This window comes from Notamacropus eugenii, chromosome 2, assembly GCF_028372415.1.
Source record: "Notamacropus eugenii isolate mMacEug1 chromosome 2, mMacEug1.pri_v2, whole genome shotgun sequence".
Taxonomy (NCBI): Eukaryota; Metazoa; Chordata; class Mammalia; order Diprotodontia; family Macropodidae; genus Notamacropus; species Notamacropus eugenii.
In genome coordinates, this window is record NC_092873.1 from 275,256,454 (window position 1) to 275,277,022 (window position 20,569).

Genomic DNA, 20,569 nt, shown 5'->3' on the forward strand with positions numbered 1-20,569 from the left:
TCCAGATGAAGAAGAATATCCTTCAGAGCAGTGAAACAATAGGAGGCAAAGGTGATGGGAGAAGAAGGGAGAAGAGATGCAATATTTACCATAATTCAAAAGCAATGTGCAGAAAGCTCCATAATATTTGATAATTTATTTTGGGCATTCTGACTAATTAGGTTAGATGCCTTGATATCATCTTGGCAACCTTTTAGGGTGAACATTTAGCACACAAGAGATAGGACTATGAACTTGAACTATGATTTCATTGACATAGGGAGCTCCTGGGCAAGGAAACTCCCTCTGCTAAGGCAGGTCAGCACCTGCTGTGAAACCTGGAAAGTTGCCTAGAGCACTGAGAGGGTAAGTGGCTTGCACTGGTCACACAGTTTGTATTACAAGTAAGACTCAAATTTAGTGGCACCAATTCTGGCTCTATATTTCTTATGCTGTGTAGAGTAAAGCACTATATAAACGTGAATTATTCTGTTCTGATGAGCCCACTATGGTCTTCAGAAAGTTCAGACTGCAAAAACCGTCTTTCCAGCTATGATCATTTATCAATAGATTCACTTCATTCATTGCAAGTGCCAGTTACTTATCCTGGAAATTTAGGACACTTTTCAAGGCTTCCTAGTTTCCAGTTGGACTCAAACTTTTGGCTAAGACATTTCCTCTCCTAGTTCAAAATTTTTTTTAAAGTTTTAAAAAAATAAATGAATTCTCTTTGTCCTAATCAATGAAGTTCTGTTTTTGATCTTGTCATCTTTTAGTTGCTAATTCATCACATTGAAGCTCATTGACGAGGTGAGAATGGTACTAAAGATTATTGGTTTATCTCTACAGTTTCTAAGGGCTGCTGTTTTTATTATTTTCCCCCAAAAAATCTGTGTTCAAAAGGGTCCTTTCCTTCTGAGCTTTTGAAAAGCAGTTCCTTTCATTTTCAATGTTCTTCCTCTAATTCTACTTGTTGGATTCCCACTCATATTTTGTCATATCCCCAAAGCCATATCTTTCATGAAACTTTTCATCATCCCCATCACCAGAAGCATTTAACTTCCCATGGCCCCACATGTATCTCTGCCAGTCACTCAATTCAGCGTGACATTTTGTTAATTTTACATTTCTGGTCTTCAATTAGAAGGATGATAGATCCAAAATTGGAAGGACATCCAGAAGCTAAATGCTCTTAAGATTAAAATAAGAAAACTAAAAACTAGGAAGATTAAGTGATTTATTCAGTCACACAGCGTATTAGATTATAAGCTTTTTAATGGCAGGAACAGTATCTCACTCATTTTTTTCAAACCTTCCAAAAATAAAACATGGTGCTTTGCATGTAGGTTCTTGACAAATTTAGTTGGATTTGAACAGATCAGAATTGTTTAAAAACACCATTGCTTTGTGTTTTCTTCACGTCTCCTGTCCCACACATCTCTTAGCACATCTATTTTCCTACATTGCATATGAAGTGGTACAAGAAAGCTACGGTAAAGACCCCAGGAGACCAATTTTAATATGTTTCAGATGAAAGATATTCCATCAGAGAAGGTATCTTTAGGACAAATTATTAACAATTTTGCATTTCTCATTTACATGGAAATATTAATTTCCCTCATGAAAATGTAGATATGGTATCCATTATGTTAAAATCACTGTCGTATTTATGAAATTTATGGCTTTATAAATATAATCGATTTAAAATGAAATTTTCTTACTGTGAATTGGCCATAAAACCTCAGTTGGGTTTCCCTCTCCCCTCTCCCTCCTTTTGTTCATTCCATCATGCACATATGCATGCACACACACAGAAACTCATTCATGCAATCAATGTCACCATGAGTTGAAATTGACTTGACTGATAGTCTATTGAGTCATTTTCTATCTCTTTCAGTGGCACTGAAAGATACTGAGTTACAAAGCAATCATAGTCCCTTCTTTGACACAAATCTTTGAATGCTAGAGATGTACCAACATGCATACATCCCAAACAAGGTAACTGCTCTTATAATGTATATGATGGGGTTAAAAATAAGGAGTACAATGTAAGGTAATGCCTTTCTTATTTGAGCATTTATGTTTACTGCAAGGAGCAGGAAAAGGCTAGTATGAAATGGAGAAAAACATCTTGAGGAGAAACAGGAAGAGTTCTTTAGCAAAAAAGCATTTACACAGGTAACAATACTTAAGGAGAGATTAAGTTCTGAGAAAACCATGTCCCTCAGAGCAAAAATATAAACTGATTGTTAAGATGACTGTATTACATTGTTTTTCAGTAGCTCATTTATATATGACTTGGGAATTTATTCTTGGGAAAATCTGAATGAAATAATTATTTTGGGACTATGAAACTATTGTATCTTAACTATTTGACTAATCAGTCTATTTAACAGTAATGGATTTTGGTTTTCTCAACTTAAGAAAGAAGTAAGTTACTATATATGAAGAAGCTCTGATTTGAGACAGTAGAGGGAATATCAAAAGTTAAGAAGCCATCTGACACAACTAAGAGAAGCTAATTATAGGAGACTGGATGTAAAGAATGACAGAATTGAAAAGCTAACAGGAGTTGAATATATCTAGGACCAACTGATTAGAAACAGACAAAGTCTTCAGTTGGTGCAGGAATCTGATGTGATAAGAGGAAAGCTTTGATAGCAGAAGATGAATGAAATAAGCAGCAGATTATATTGTGTGAATATCTGGATGGAGAAAAGCTACGTTATTCTCTTCTTCCATCTACAGCTTGAGAGAAGAGAAAACTTTCAGAGGCTTGTTTCTATTTTCCTTTCTTGTTCTCTATGGTTCAAGAGGGGAAAACCTCCTCTAAGATTATAAATAGTGCACCTGAACAACTTGGCAGATCCCATAGTTAAAGAAACTGCTTTTCATTGAATGTCAAGTTATTGCAGTGTCTAACCAGGGGAGCTGAGTTGCCTAGAAAGCTCTGCAGATGCCAAACTATTTTTAGATAAAAGGACTTAATCTTGCTTCAGAACCAAGTGAACAGAGAAGGAACCACATCCATCAGGAGACAGAAGAAGCTCAGAAGATGAGTATCCTTGCCTAACTAGTGACACATAGTATATACTGTCCCATAAAGACACCATAAGTATCCATGCGCACAGCCCAGAATTATTAGTTGTGCCAGGATCATGTCTCACAGTTTTGTCTCAATGTTATGTGTCTCCCTGTTTCCACTGCCATTCTCATCCTCAAGCCCCACTTCTCAGCCCACTTATACTCTGTGCATTTATGGGAAGGTATGACCAAAGTTTGTTCAGTGATTCAGTGATAAAGTGATTTCATGTGTAGAATATTGGACTTGGAGTCAGGAAGACATGAGTTCAAATCCTGCCTCAGACAATAATTACTTAATTTCTCTCAGCCTCAGTTTCCTCATCTGTAAAACAGAGATAATAATAGCACCTGTCCCAGGGTTGTCAGATCAAATGAGAGAATATTTGCAAAATACTTTGCAAATCTGAAACTACTATATAAATGCTAGCTAATATCATAATCAATAATTTTTATGTTTTGTCTCTTAACAAATGTTCTTGTTGTTACTTAATCATTTCAGTCATGTTGGACTCTTTGTGACCACAGTTGGGATTTTATTGGTAAAGTTAATGGCGTGATTTGCCATTTCCTTCTCCAGCTCATTTTACAGATGATGAAACTGAGATAGAGTAAAGTGACTTCCTCAGGGTCACACAGCCAGTAAATATCTGAGGTTAGATTTGTACCCAGGAAGTTGAGTCTTCCCTACTTCAGGCCCAGTATTCTATCCATTGCACCACTTTGCTTTTGTTTCTTATTTAGTAAATGTTTCATGTTTAATAATTAATAGTATCAGTGTGACTAATTTGCTTAAATGAAAGTACACAGACAAGGGGCTCAGGAGCTTCCACCTTTATACACCAGCCATATAAGTATTTCCCCCAATAAAGAAATAAACCTTTCTTAATCCGTCTTAATGCTAGTGCCTTTCTCTGAAATTATCTCCAATATATTCTACATATATCTCATTTGTATGTAGTTGTTTGCATGTTTTCTCCCCAATTAGACTGTGAGCACCTTGAAAACAGAGATTTTTTTTTCTTTCTTGAGGGTAAGGATTATATTTTTTGCCTTATTTTGTATCAGTAGCTCATAACACAGAATCTGGCACATGGTAGGTGTTTAATCAATATTTGTTGATTTGTTATAAAAGTAAAGGTGAAAGATTAAGAGATCATAAATGAAAAAAATTAGAGTGGTTATCTTGGAGAAAATGAGACAAGATAAATATTTTGATTCTCCTCAAGGATTAGAAAGGCTAACATGTGAAAGAGGGATTGGAAAAGTCATTCAGGAAGCTTTAGGGCTACCCTCCAAGTGGAGGGTTGGAAGGTGAAAACAGGTCAGTTTAACTTGATGTAAGGAAATGCTTCTCTACAAGTGTAACAGTCCTGAACAGTTATGTGTTGCCTTGGGGGTGATTGGGTGGGTAGTAAATTAGCCATTACTTGAGGTCTTCACTTGGAGACTAGGTCATCAGGCAGTCACTGGTATCTCGACTAACTGATCTCTGATATCTGTTCAAATTCTAAAACAAATGAAAGAATGAGGGAATGGGGAGTCAGGAGGGAGGAGCAACTATTTGGGACCTAGGACTTACTGAAATATAACTTATGTAGGTATATGGAGCATTTTAGGGAAGAAAAAACGTCCAAGTTTTCATACATTTCAGGTTTCTGCAATGAAGTGGTTTAATATATGCTATTTGACTGACAGACGAGGTTCATAGGATCAGTGACATAAAGTATGTTTCCAGAGAAATGTATATGACTGCACCATAAAATGAGCTAGTGATGTAGGGAACAATTGATGAGTAGCCTTCATGCTCCATTGTTATACAAAAAATGTCAGGAGAGCTGGAAGACCACTACAAATTGGATGGATTTCCTTTGGCTAATCTTTGGAAGGACATGAACAAGAAATTTGTAGAATAAGGCTTAGATGGGTTATAATATGAATCAACAGAGGGACTACCCCTATCAGTGAGATCAGCAATTCATTGTGGTATTGGAAAACTTCTTCATTCCACATTTTCTAAAGTATTCTATAGGTTGTTCCAAAGTCTTAGTGCAGTTTTAAGCTCTTAAAGCTTAATGATCTCTATCACTAACAAAGGCTTTGCATAGGAAGCATCATACAAGATGTAAAAAGCTCATGGCTAGAAAAGGAAGTGGGCTAGTCACATTAGGATAACTGATAAATGGTCCACTTACTGCTTTGGTACCCAGCCAGTGTCATGAGACATCAAAGAAGGCCCCCAGCATTTGGGACATATCTGTCATGGAAGATTTTTGGAAGGACTTTAATAGAATCCAGAATGAGAATACATGAATGGTTTGCCATCTGTGTCTCAAGAGTGATACCACAGATACACCAAAGCGTCAAAAATATCAAAATAGCTCATTTTATAAGAAAATTTAAGCAGTTAAAAGTAGGTTTCCCAAAATTCTTTACTTACCTCAACAAAGAGAAAGCAGGGGAAAATAGTATAGCTTCGACTAACGTGGTATTGGTGACTGGAAAACATTTTTACCTGGGAAAAGAGAAAAATAAATAAATAGAAACTCCTTGTGTGTTTATATTCTTTCCTACACAAGACTATGCACCCTGTGGGTGATTAATCAACACTTGTTGAGTGACTAAGATTGCATTTTTTCCCAGGAACTTACATCCTATGCATTGGGTTACCAGCTGGAAAAATCAAGATCATTAATATATTCCACTTATTGTGCGCCTGGCAGTCTCAAGGGTCCATAGTGCTGAAATCCCACCTGTGGTTTAGGAGGCCAGCTGTTTAAGGAGGGGCCTGGCAGGAGGCAACAGGCTTGCTGTGGAAGTATTGATTCTTAGGCTCACCCCACTCCACACATGCAATGCAACAGAGATCCTTACTTAGTTCCCCTCCCACCTTCCGTCCCCCTCCCTTGCAACTGCTTAATTCTATCCCTTTGCCTTCTGATAGTCCAAATGTTGCTGCATTAGCAGACTTCATGGACAAATAGACCATATTCCATAGGTTATAGTGGTAACAGTTCTCTGGATCCTGTTTCTTTTTTAGCCACTGGCATGTAATAGAATCACAACATTTCACAGTTTGAAAGGGCTTTCTTTGCATGATAATAGATTTATGGCTTGAAGTTTTCTCAGAAGTCATCTATTCCTTGGATTTTTAATTTTTTGTGTGTATCATGACTCACTTTGGCAGTCTAGTGAAGTCTATATTTTCAGAATAATGTTTTTACATGCATAAAATAAACTACATAGGATTACAAAGGAAATGAATTATATTAAAGTGCAGTTATCATTTTCTTAAATTCTTAGACCCTAGATTAAGAATTCTCATTTAACTCCAACCCCCTTATTTTACAGATAAGAAAATTGAGGCATGGGAAGCAAAGTGATTTGCCTAAGTTCACCCAGTAAGTAGCATAACTAATATTTGAACCTAGATTCCTTGACTGTGGTATCAGTGTTTTTTCTGTTCTTTGGGTTTATTAATTTTTTCAAAGATAGTTTTGAGATATGAGAAACTTATCTGAGAAACTGTTTATAAACCCCCCCACCCTAATTTTCTGCTAAAATGTTTGTAGCAGCAATCATGGTGGTGGCAAAGAATTGGAAATTGCAGAGATGCCCATCAACTGGAGAAGGGCTAAAAAAGTTGTGGTATATGATTGTAATAGAATACTACTCTGTTATAAGAAATGATGAGCTCAATGATCTTAGCAAAATGTGGAAAGATTTGCACATAATAAAGAAGAGTGAATTGAGCAGAACCAAGAAACCATTGTATACAGTAACTGCAACATTGTTTTAAGAATGATTTTGAGCAGATGAGTCATTTTGACTATAATAGATATCTAAATAAACTATAAAGGACATATGTAGAAAGAAATTATCTGCATCCAGAGAAATAACTAATAAAGTATCTATAAAGAATAATTTTACATATATGTGTGTTTATATATGTGTGTGTGTGTGTGTGTGTGTGTGTGTGTGTGTGTGTGTGTGTGGGAGTCTTCTCTAGACCTGGTGGTGGTGGAGGGAACAAAAAAAGGGGAAAAAAAGAAATTTATAGTATAAATTTATTACATATTTCAAAGGAATAGCAAATTGTACAGAATAGACCTGCAGTTTCATGTGAAATCATTTTTATAATTATACTGGTTTATGGAAATACTTATTTTATTCCCCAAACCAAAAATTAAAAAAATTAAAAATGTATTTGATGAGTATATTCTTTTGTAATCATATGTATTTTATTTTATGTATTTAAAAATAGTATTTTGAGAATAGGGTCCATAGGTTTCATCAGATTGCCAAAGGGGTGCATTACAGACATAAAAATGTTTAGAACCTCTTTCTGTACCATGCTGCTTCTTAATCTATCCTTAGCTCAATCTTCATTGGAGAATCTGTGTTGAATACCTGAAGGAGAAGGGAATAAGAATTTATATAACCATGTGCCAGGCACTGTATTCAAGGTACCATTTGCTCTTGTACTTTGATCCGCACAACAACTCTAGTGGATAGGTGCTTTCATTATTCCCATTTTTAGTTAAGAAAACTGAGGTTAAGTACCTTGCCCAGTTTCACTTAGCTACGAACTATTGGAGGCCATATTTGAACTCAATTCTTTCTGACACCAGGCCCTTCAGTGTACCAGCTAGCTGTCTAATCTTTGTACTTCATGGGGATGACCATTCCACATTTTAAGAACTCTCTTTGGTAGGAAACTTTCCTTCATATCAAACCTATATTTGTCTATTTTAACTGACCTCAATTTCTACTCATTGCTTTTAGTTTTGCCTTCTTTTCAGTCGGTTTCAATTATGTTCAACTCTTCGTGACACAATTTGGGGTTTTCTTGGCAAAGATACTGGAGTGGTTTGCCATTTTTTTCTCTATATCATCTGATAGATGAGGAAACCGAAGTAAACAGGGTTAAGTGACTTTCCTGGACTACATAGGTAAGGAATTGTCTGAGTTAGGACTTAAACTCAGGTCTTCCTGACTCCAAATCTAAAAGGCTACCCACTGTGTCACCTAGGTTGGTTAACAAGTCTTAACTTCTAAACCTCAAAGCAGATATTTTCTACTTTTGCCTATTTCATGGGGAGGCATCTAGGTGGCTCAAAGGATAGAGAGCTGTGCCTGAAATCAGGAAGACCTGTGTTAAAATCTGGCCTCAGACACTTATCAGCTGGGTGTCCCTGGACAGCCTCTGTTTGCCTTAATCCACTGGGGAAAGAAATGGCAAACCGCTCCAGTATCAGCATCTTTACTAAGTAAACCCCATGGATATCATTGGTATACTATGGTTCATGAGTTACTAAGAGTTAGACATGACTGAACAACAACACCTCCTTCATGGAGTGATGAGAATACGTGAGAATGTATATAAATGCCCAATGAAATGTCAACAGCACCAGAGAAGTGTAATGCAGTAAAAATATCTTCATTCTAAAATTGGCAATATATGAAGGTCCCTATAATGAAAGGCAGCATAACAGTTATTTCTTGGTTCCCTATAAGCAATTTAATCATGCTAAGTGTTTACATCCTAGAGTAGTTTCCCTCCTACTATCAAATCATATGTGCTCAAGGAATGCTAATTAATGTTAATATCAGATTCAGCCAAACATAATTAGGAAGGTAAATCTGCTGCCCCCCCTAAATCAAAGAATGCATTCCAAAGACAATTAGAAGTGATTTGAGGAGTCATCCAGTTTTTATTATCTGCATCAATGAAAAGTGTTATTAAGTTCAAAATCAATATAGCCATGTTTGTAATACCCTTCTTTTTTAAAGAAAAAGCATATGGTGGTCAGTAGAAAGTTCTGTCTTTCTGATACAGTCATATATGCTATTCTTGCTTCTACAAACTGTATACATTTTATTGTCTTTATATATTGTTTTAATATATTAGTCTGAATTAATTGATTTATGTTAATTGTTTCATTTGGGCCTCCAGTGCCACACAAAAATGAATTCATACAATAGAAAAAAATTACTGCTTTAACTAGTGATGGCGAGTTCCAATGAGGAATTCCATGATTTTGAACAGCAGATATTAAAATCTTCAATAACAATAATCTTGTGTTCTCATCAGAGTACACAAGGGTATAGTCAGTCTGAGTGAAATTTCAGAGGATATCTTGCCTTTTATTCTCAATTCCCCAATTTCTTGTGATTTACTTGAATTTTTTAAAACATTCTCCTGCCCTCGCACACTCAAAATAGGTAACTTGAGGATGTTAAAAGAAATGTTTAATGCTGCTTATCCTAGTTTCAACCTTTGTTCCTAGATAACAGACATATTTTTTGGTTCTGTTGCAAGTAGAGTCAAGAGAGCTGAAATTCAAGATTAATTCTTTCAATATTTCAACAGTCATGAAATTCATCATCTCCTAGGTGATAGAAATTAACTATCTGTAATGTTAATTTAAATGGGAAGATCTTTCCCATTCATTAATGGGCCCATGTGACCTGCCTGGGTCACATAGAAGTCTGAGTCAGTGGAGCCTGTGGTGAGAGGAGCTTGCAGAATGGGTGGAACAGGGATAGGTGGAGCTAGAATACAGAAGAGAGGAAATTGGTCAGAGTCTAGTCAGAGCTAAGAGGGATGCAGGCAAACAGGCAGCTGGCTAGCGTGAGTGAGAGAGCTTGTTTGTGATTTGTTTAAGGGAGCTGGTTTGTGGGAAGTCTAACAGAAGGAACGCTTGGAGATTGTGGTGTCCTCTGCATTGTTATTATATATACATTTTTGTTACTATTTTGAATTTCACTTTCTAGGGTCTGAATGTTTTGGTTCTGTCTTCCATGTGGAGAGTCTGTTGTATTTTGAGATTCAGAATTACACCAGGATATTCATGGCCCCCTTGGGTTCTGTAAATATTTCATTGGCACTACATCATCTCTGAAAGGGGGAAAAGTGGAAGGATTCATTTAGTTCTTTTTATATAGAAGATATGCACATATCTGATCTTCCCATTCCTTAGCTCAAAAAACCTTTAATGACTCACTATTGCAAGTCAAATGAAGTTTTAACTCCTTTGCCAGGTATTCAAATTTCTCTACAATAAGGTGCTACCTTCCTTACCTTCTAATTTTATTTCATACTATACCTCTACACTCACAGTATGCTCCAGCTAAGTAGGATTATTCCCTGCTAAAACAAAAATACATTCAAAGTTTTCTGACTTTCATGTCTTTGCTGCAACTTCACTCCCAGACTAGAATGCTTTCCCTTTCTCTTGCTTTGCCCATTGAATTCCCAATCATCTTAAATGCTTCTTCCCCAACAAAACCTCTCTTGATGATCCAATCAATACCACCACTTTCAGTAAAGAAAGACCTTCCTGAATGGTCTCAGACAACATTTGAATACCTTTAAGGTACTTACCACATAAAATTATGTACATTAGTTATTTAGGGATATACCCATCCCCCTACTAGATGGTAAACTCCATGAAGGAATGGATAGACCATGTCTTAGCTAACTTTATGTATCTCTTGATATTTAGCAATTAGCTTCTAGCATATGGTAGGTTCTTGATCAATGTTTGTTTGTAGGTACAAAGTATGTTACAATTTGCACTGGGAAAGTAATTTAGAGATCAGTTAGTATGACCCCTTTATTTTACTGGTGAGGAAACACATACTCATAGAGCCTAAGAATTTTTCCCAAAGCCACAAAGGTATTGAGTAGAAGAGCTAGGATGCTAATTCCTAGAAATAAGTTTTTCCTCTATAGCAGATTAAAGAGTATAACAGTTAAGTAGGTCTTATTTCCAATGATTCTAATAAAAGTCAAGACTACTATGTGGTAATCTATTTTTTTGTATCTCTCATTGTTTAATAAATATCTTGTATTGAGATATCACAAGTTTGAGAGTACATAACAAAGAAAACTTCATCTCTGAATGTAAGGGATCTTTACTTAAATATAATTTTAAAAGAGGAGTAGTTGGTTGACTTCAATACTACCTTTGTGGAGAAGGGGTATACTGAACAATGTTGAGGCTAGTCCTAGTCTTGAAATATCTTCTGGATCCCCTTAATTGTGTCTCTTCAGTGTTATCTTCAATAAACCAACTAAAGGATGTCACTGTACTAATTAACCGTTGAGGGAAATACCTGAATTGCCCAATAGGTGGCACCCTACTTAAGCCACTAGGCCAGATTTGTCACTTAATTCTGGTGCATATGAGTGAATTGATCATATGTACCATAATTAAGTGACAAACTGGATCTCCCATCACATTCTGGGCCATCTCCAGTTGTTTTGATGAATGTGGCCAGTGGATCCAGATGGCTCAGGAGGAGAAAGTGAGACTGGTGACTTTGCACAGCCCTCTCTCACTTAAAACAAAGACAAGTGCAAATCATGTCATCATTTCTCTGATGTCATGTTCCTCTTTGAGAATGAAGGACGGACACAACCTGTGGTGCATATGAAAAGCAGCCCCTGTCTAAAAGAGGGCAGCATTTCTGTAAATGACCAAAGAAAGGTTGGTTAGTCTTCAAACGAGTAACTGCTCACCTTACTGCTATGGTGATAATAGTGCCTAAATTGGCTCTTCGTTAATTGGGTCCAAAATTCAAGTAGAGGAATAAATGAAATAGTACTCATAATTTTTCATATAAAATCAGCTATCTGGACCAAGAGCTGAGAGTGTTCTTTCCATCTCTCTCTATACTTTCAGCTATCCCACCCCCAAACCATCTCTCTTAATTAATTTCTCATCATATTCATAGATTCTCTTTTTTAACTCCATGTTTCATTCCATGTTACGTTTTCTCAGCTATCAATGCCACCTTCTTTCCATTAGTGATCCAAACTCTTATCTATGGGATCCTCAGCTCTGAGAGAACAGTTTTCATTTTATCTTCCCAGGATCCAGGATTCAATATCTCCACTGACTCCATATCATGTAGTCTGGAGTATATACTTCTCTCCCCAACCCCATCCCAGCTCCTTCCTGTATTTTGTCTTCTCTGATTAGAATGTGAACTCCTTGAGTGGAGGAATTGTTTTTCATGTCCCTAGAGCTTGTCACAATATCTGGTATGTTAAAGATGCTTACTAAAATCTCTCTCTCTTATCTCTCTCTCTCTCTCTCTCTCTCTCTCTCTCTCTCTCTCTCTCTCTCTCTCTCTCTCTCTTTCTCTCTCTCCCCCCCCCTTCTTCCCCCCTCTCTCATCTGTCTGTCTATCTATTCAGAGAATGAGCTTACTCTGACCACATTAGCTTACTGCCCATAGAATTAAGAAAAAAGGAAACTCAGTCAAACACACCTCTCTTTATCCACCTCAGAAATATATTCCTTTACCCTCTCACTTCTTTAGGTACAGCCCAGAGGAAATCCTGGACACATACACTGAGTACATGAAAAAAAAAAATATGGTAAAAGCATTTACTCTCAGGATTGGAAAGGCAGTATGATACAGTGGAAAGAGGAGAGTCTCCAGCAACCATAGGCAAGGCACTTAATCTCTCTTGGTCTTAGTTTTCTCATTTCTAAAATGAGCTGTTTTCTAAGATCACTTCATGCCCTAAATCTATGATCTATTATGGCTGTGAGAACCAGGGGATTAAGGAGAAAAAGTAGCAAAGAAATGGAGTGGTTTTAATTCCTTGTCTTTTGACTAATGGATTAAAAGTGGAATCACCTTTCCCACTCCACTAGCACATTGCAGTCAACCACGACTGGCATGAGATAGAAATTCTAGAACTTTTCTCATTGTAGTTCCGGGCTGCAATCTATACTCCAGTCTCAGAAACCCTCCTAGCTAAATTGCTTCCTTAAGGAAGTCTCAGTTCTGATGTCTGTGATGCTTCATGTGGTCTCCGTCTATTCCCCCTCTCTGCTAAAAGTTGAAATTGTAAGGGTAGAAGATGGAGGGGAGAAATGGAAAAAAAACTGGATGTACAATTATCCTATTCTGACTTCTACCCTTTTTCAAAGAAAATAATCATTTAAAGAGAATTCTCTAGGGCTATATTCAAATAATTCAAAGGGAAAATTAATTCAAAATAATTCAAAAGGGAAATTCTCCTGGACTACATTCATTTGGGATGTGGTGGATAGGGTTTAATGGAAAGAATTTTAAAGAGTACTCTACTTATTTGAAGTGATGTTCTAGAGTAAGTATAATCAGAGTAACAATATGTACTTGCCTATGACTGTAAAAATGTAGAAATACACAAAATAGAAAGAAAAGAAAGAATCATAAGGGAACACAGAAGCAAATAGAGTGTTTTTGTTATCAATTTATTAAAGATAATTTTCACATTTGAAAACAAATTAGAAGTAATTCAGAGATTATGGTTTTATGCACGTTCTCTTTTTTCATTCCTTATTTAAACGGCTTTTTGTGATGGTTGCTAAATTTAGAATTTTTTTTTAAAAGAACACTGTATGATAAACAGTTACATTGCAGACGTTTTTTTCCAAATAGTGTTTCAGATGAGCCAAAGGAGTATTATTTAGCTGAAATGCACTGAATTAAAATTAGAAGGAAGTCTTTGAATAAAAGAGTATGAAGTTCTTTTCTTCATAAGAAATCTCTAACTTGTTTTTAATCCAAGACTATAGAGGGAGTTTTCATTAAATGTTCTTTCTGTTAATAAATATTAAAACCATGTCCACATGCTAAATACTCCATCCTAAGCATATCATTTATCAATGAGCCAATCAATCAACCAACATTGATTAAGCTTCTACTACTTCTGGGAAAATAGTTTGTGAAATTAGATCGAGAAAGGTATTAAATACAAGCTAAGGAATTTGAGTTTTATAATTAGAGGCAATAGGGAGCAAGGGAGATTGAATAAGAAAGGGTTTGCCATGGTCACAGCTGCACTTAGGAAATTTATTTCAACAACTATGTGGAAAAGAGATTGGAAAGGTGGGAGACTAGACACAGGTAGATAAATTGTATAAATATTAGAACATGTAGCTATAAGATGATGGGAAGGTTTTCAATATGAAGAACTTTGTGAAGGTCAAATCAGTAATTCGGTAACTAATTGTATAAAGGGTGAAGGAAAAGATAATGATTTGGGGGTTTTGGACTTGAATGCCTAAAAAGATAGTGGTGGAAAAGGTTGGGTGAGGTGATTTTTAAGGTCCCTTTCAGCTTGAAAGCTATGAGTCTTTGATTCTATGATCCTTCAAAAGAAATAGGGGGGTTTGGAGGAGAGATTGCTATATGCAGGGAGAAAGGAGCTCCATTTTATATGTGCTGAGTTTGCAATCTCTATAAGACATCCAGGTTGTGGTGTTTAGTAGTCAAGTGGCAAGTAAGTCTAGGGTCAAGAGAATGGCAAAGCTTTGATTTGGAAGTCAATTAGTAAATAAATATGAATTATGCACTTGGTCTGTGCCAGTCATTGTGCTAAGTACTGAGGATAAAAGAGATTAAGAACAACAACCACAAAACCCACTGCATCTGCCCTCAAGGAATTTACATTTTAATGGAGGTGTTTAAACTACTAGATACTTGGAGGATCTATTCAGTGGACCAGAAGGTAATCTGAAAGGAAAAGGTACCAGTCAATGGGAGGACTGGGTAAAAAATCTACTGCAAAAGGTGGGAATTGGGTTGAGTCACGAAGTATGAAATAAGGGAAGCTAAGAAGCAGAAGGGTAGAAGATGGAATGTAATGTTTGAGGAACCACAAATAGGCCACTGTAGTTAGATCTTAGAGTGTGTGGAGGGAAGTATAGTATAAGACAAGAAAGGAAGGAAAGAGACCCTTTATTAGGAGCTTTAAATATCAAACAAAATGGGTTATATTTGATTCTGGAGGTAATAGAGAGATATGGTGCTCACTGAGTAGTGTGGCAACATGGTCAGACCTACTTTGAAAAATCCCTTTTAGCCATCTACATAGAGGTCAACACAGATTCACCAGATTGTAGAGTTGGACAGGACCATAGACACCATCTACTCAAACCCATCTCTGGAAATAATTACTCACTGTAACATAATTATCATCTCATCCAGCTTCTGCTTGATACCTATAATGACTGTAAATACTCTCGATCCCCACCTCCTAAGGCAGCCCATTCCAGTTTTAAATAAATTTAATTATTGAAGAATTTGTCCTGTCATAAAATTCAAACTTGTTTCTTTGAAACTTCTACCCATTGTTATTAGTTTTAACCCCTGGGTCAAACTGAGCAAATCTCTTCATTCTTCCATGTGACAGGTCTATTGAAAACTACTTTCCCTCACATTATTCTATTCCAAAGAGTTTATATTATTTTTATGGAGGAAATAGAAAATTATTTCATACAATTTTGTTAGGGAATTTTACCATCTGTGCTTATTAAGAAAATCAATCCTAATTCAACCAGAAATTCTGTCTTCCTTCAAGCAGATATCCATCTAATTTTAAAGGCAGTTTCTTTTGAGAGTTTTGGAGCCAATGATTTGCAAATCTTGGGAAATGAGTACAAGTCATGACAACTTCTTTGTTACATACCATGTGGTGCTCAGATTGATGATTGTCTCACAACATAGTTCACTTATTTTAAGATTTTTCTTTTTTCTTTTTAACAATTAGATATATCCGAATGGTAAAATTTGTCTTCCAGTGTACTTATTTTGAGCTTATTTTATAAAAAAAGAGAGAAGAGAAATTCAATTCTGACTCAATCCAATTTCCTCCTATCTCTTTGAATGTCATTCTATCCATCATTCTGTCCATTTCTATCTGTGTTTCTGTCTCTCTTGCTCTCTCTCTGTCTCTGCCCCTGTCTCTCCCTCTGCTTCTTTCTCTTTTTGTCTCTATCTCTTTCTATGTCTCTCTATCTCTCCTCTTCTCCTCTTCTGCGCCTTATTTCTCTTCCTCATTCCCCATTCCCCCAAGATACTTAGGAATTAATCTTGCTGAATTATATTTTCCCTCTTTTTTAAGTTTTGTTGCAAGAAAAAAAACCTCTCTGGGACCACCCTACCCCAATTTTCACTTACAGATTGAGTCCCCCAGGGGACTTTGGCTTCTCCCAGGTTAAATGTACTCTGTGGGTCTGCACTCCTAAAACTATAACTCATGTGGCTACATTGGATCATTTACCTTTAAAAGTCAGTGGCACAATTAACTCAAAGCAAAGGAAATAATTCAGATGAAGATATTAAAGTAGTAGTAAAAAACATTCCCTACGCAAAACTGGAGGACACCCTCCCACAAACATAGGCAGCATCAGTGGGAAAAGGAGGCACATGTATAGAATACTAGTAGGGAAACAAACAGATAGGGAACACATGTGGTCCAATCAAATCACACCTCCACTGGTGTGAAGTACTCTGATGCTCCTTCTCTTCTTGTGTTGTACTCATCCTATTCTCTCTACTAGTAAAGTAGGTCCACTACTCATGATACCATGGGTGATGGTGGAAAAATGGGTTGGGGCAGAAATCCCCTCCAAAGAGGCAAAGAGCTAGGTTCCCCATCCAGAGGAGGCTTTCTTTTCTACTGCCACAGCTCATGATTCTCAGAACTGAGTTCTAACAACAAATTCTTTAGAAATTATATGATGTTCTTTAAAGTCTTCTAGGGGTATGGTTAATTATCGCAGTAGCCAATGGTTAGCAACTCATTAATTTCATCAATTTTGGAGAATTTTATCCCTCTTAAAGGACTAACATTTATAAATACCTCTTTACACTTCAAGACCTTAATAGCTTCTTGTCTCTGTTATCTTCCTCTTAAATCCTGTGATTTCTTTCCTCTGATTCTGAAAAAAAGAATAAAGAACTTGAAGTTGTTTATTTGGGGTGTCTAGGTTGTCAGACAGACCCATAAAGATATCATAAAATCTGTCCAGACTGATACCATCATATTTCAAGCAGTGCAGACAGATTCACTAAAAGTTTTTATTTTTTAAGTACATGAATGAACTTTCACACTATGCTCTAAGTGAGTCATTAGACACTAAGTAGTCTAAAGAGGCAATGTCTGTAATGATCCACTCAGGCACCATAATAAAGAAGACATTGGTACATAAACATTCAACCATGCAAAGATATCTCAAAGACATAAAGGAAAGATATAAGGAAACTGTCTAATTATAATCTGAAAATGAAAGAAAATTAAAATGCCCATTGTTCTCTGTTGGGTCCTTAAAATTCAGTTTTTTGAAATACTTCCCAGAGAAATCCCCACAATGCAGTTCCCTCTCTGGATTATTCAACAAGTATTGGTAATAGATTAGATTCCCCAGGGAACAGCTCTTTTAGGTTCAGTGTACTCCATGACTCCACACTTTTTAAACTACAATTCTGCAGTCACCAATATTATGTTTACTTTTAATAGTGATCCAGAGCACACAAGTACTTTAAATTAAAAGCATTTGCTGAAATGCTATAACATGAACACTAGTAATAACATATTTGTCTTACAACTACACTATAGAATCAGTGAAAAGAGTAGCCCTCAGGAAAGTACATAGCCAAGGTAACTTGCACCTGTCCAGTAGAGTTCTGTGCTGGACATTTTGCACTTCACAACTGGAACTTTCCCTAGCTCAATGTGACTCTGCAATCAGACTCTGGACCAATTCTATGTTGCTACAGTGCCTTCTAACATGCTAATAGCTAATAACATGCTAATAACTCCATTGCAAGATGGCACTCACAAAAGCAGATTCAGAATAGGTAAAGAAGTTTACCCTTCACATTCAAGTAATGAAAAATCCTCTCTTGAAGGTTGAGTACATTTCCCATAACTAGCTCTTTTTTCTGCTTCCAAGGGTTATATTCCTTAGAACTATGTCTGGCCTTAATTTACTAATGGAAGACTGTATCTTTTGGACTCCTTGATAAGATGGAAATGTAATAGGCAGGTAAGTTCTGTGCTGTTTTGATGATGGTCTGGCTCCTCTCCTGTAGAGTGGGTTTCAGTGGCCTTGATGATGGTTTTATTCTGTCTGTTTTGGTGATACCTTCTGCCTCGCTTGACTCATCTGCCCTCATAGTCTTCCAAGGTTTCTTGTACTTTCCTTGAAGATTCTGAACTAAGAGAAGTTTATAGCTCTTTCTCTTTGGTTTTCTCAGCCCCTCTACATTTACAAATGACACCAATGTAAAAATTTGTTTTACTTGACTATGCACATTTTTATAAGGATTTTGTTTTGTAATTTGGTGATGGGAATTGAGAAGAAGAGGGAGGCTAGAGATAAGGTTGCCAAAAAAGGGAAAGAAAAAGAAAAATGGTAATTGAAGCATTTCAAATTTTAAAAAATACACAGAAAAGAACATAAGAAAGGCCAGAGAAAATTACAGAAGAACGGAGGATCTTTCAGACTTACATAAAACGAAAAGCAAGTTGTACATAATGGAGACTGAGTTTCATAAGTAATCTTATTTTTTGTCTTCCAGTTTGTATATGGAAAGGTTCGTATTATTTGGTGTTTCTTAAATTAACAAAATATGACAGAGATTTTTCTTTTTTTAAATGTTTATTTAGTTATTTTTAGTTTTCAATATTGATTTCCACAAAATTTTGAGTTCCAAATTTTCTCCTCATCTCTCCCCTCCCCCCACTCCATAATGCTTTGCATTCTGATTACCCTTTCCCTCAATATGCCCTCCTTTCTATCACACTCCTCCCTTCCCTTATCCCCATCTTCTCTCTTTTCTTGTAGGACAAGATAGATTTCTATACCCCATTGTCTGTAGTTCTTATTTCCCAGTTGTATGCAAAAACAATTCTCAACATTTGTTCCTAAGACTTTGAGTTCCAACTTCTCTCTCCCCACCCATCCCCATTGAGAAGGCAAGCAATTCAATATAGGCTATATATGTGTAGTTTTGCAAAAGACTTCCATAATAGTCATGTTGTGTAACACTAACTATATTTCCTCCCATCCTATCCTGCTCCCCATTTATTCTATTCTCTCTTTTGACCTTGTTCCTCTCCAAAAGTGTTTACTTCTAATTACTTCCTCCTCCCATTTGCCCTCCCTTCTATCATTCCCCCCACAGTTATCCCCTTCTCCCCTACTTTCCTGTAGTGTAAGATCGATTTTTATACCAAATTGATTGAAATGTTATTCCCTCCTTAAGGCAAATGTGAAGACAGTAAGCTTCACTTTTTCCCTCTCACCTCCTCTACCTTTCTCCAATATTGAAAAAACTTTTTCTTGCCTCTTTTACGAGAGATAATTTGCTCATTCCATTTCTCCCTTTCTCCTCCCAATATATTCTTCTCTTACCCCTTCATTTTATTTTTTTAGATGTCATCCTTTCCTTTTCAACTCATCATGTGCTCTGTGTGTGTGTGTGTGTGTGTGTGCGTAATCCCTCCAACTACCCAAATACTGAGAAAAGTTTCAAGAGTTATAAATATTGTCTTTCCATGTAGGAATGTAAACAGTTCAACTTTAGTAAGTCCTTTGTGATTTCTCTTTCCTGTTTACCTTTTCATGCTTCTCTTGATTCTTGTGTTTGAAAGTCAAATTTTCTTTTCAGCTCTGGTCTTTCCATCAAGAGTACTTGAAAGTCCTCCATTTCACTGAATGACCATTTTTTCCCCTGTAGTATTATACTCAGTTTTTCTGGGTAGGTGATTCTTAGTTTTAATCCTAGTTTCTTTGACTTCTGAAATATCATATTACAAGTCCTTTGATCCCTTAATGTAGAAGCTACTAGATCTTGTGTTATAGTGACTATATTTCCACAATACTGAAATTGTTTCTTTCTAGCTGCTTGCTATTTTCTCCTTGGGAACTCTGGAATTTAGCTACAATATTCCTAGGAGTTTCTCTTTTTGGATGTCTTTCAGGAGGTGATTGGTGGATTCTTTTTAAGGCATTCTCCTCAGTGACTTTTTGGACCTCTTTTGCCAATTGAGTTAGCCTACTTTGAAAGGTATCATTTTCTTCAGCATTTTTTGGATCTCCTTTAGCAAGCTGTTGACTCACTTTTCAAGATTTTCTTGCATCACTCTCATTTCCCTTCCCAATTTTTCCCCTACCACTCTTACTTTATTTTCAAAATCCTTTTTGAGCTCTTTTGTGGCCTGAGACCATTGCATATTTATTTTTGAGGTTTTCAATGCAGAATCCTTGACTTCCTCTGATGGTATTGTTTTTCCTCATCCAAAAGGATGGAGGAAAATACCTGTTGACCAAGAAAGTAACCTTTTATAGTCTTATTTTTTCCCCTTTTGGGGGCATTTCCCCAGCCAGTTACTTGACTTTTGAGTCCTTTGTCAAGAGGAGGGTACACTCTGGGGATATGGATGTTCTCAGTTCCTCCAAAGTGGCACAATCAAGGGAGAAGAGTTTACTCCTCTCCTGGTCTATGCACTGGTCTGGGAGCAACCAAAACCTTTTCTGCCCAGAATCTGTGAGTAAAATTCCCTCTCCACAACCACCTCCAGCTTCACCAAGCCAGAGCTCCTCCTCATCCCAGGGCCTTGCTCAGAGCTGAGATTCAGATCAGTGGCTCAATTCCCCCAGGGGCTTTAGGCAGAGTGTTCCAGAAATGGATGCTGCTGTGGCTGGAGATC

At 36.6% G+C, this 20,569-nt stretch overlaps 1 protein-coding gene across 1 annotated transcript in view; it reads right to left on the reverse strand.

Annotated features, from left to right (window-relative positions):
• Positions 1-20,569, reverse strand: part of PLPPR5 (phospholipid phosphatase related 5) — a 447,842-nt gene that overhangs the window by 259,142 nt on the left and 168,131 nt on the right. The window contains exons 2-3 of the mRNA XM_072644088.1: positions 16,715-16,793; positions 5,501-5,575 (exon numbers count right to left, since the gene is read on the reverse strand). Of these exons, the coding sequence (XP_072500189.1) occupies positions 5,501-5,569 (69 nt within the window). The 5' untranslated portion in view covers positions 5,570-5,575; positions 16,715-16,793. The remainder of the gene's footprint in view (positions 1-5,500; positions 5,576-16,714; positions 16,794-20,569) is intronic.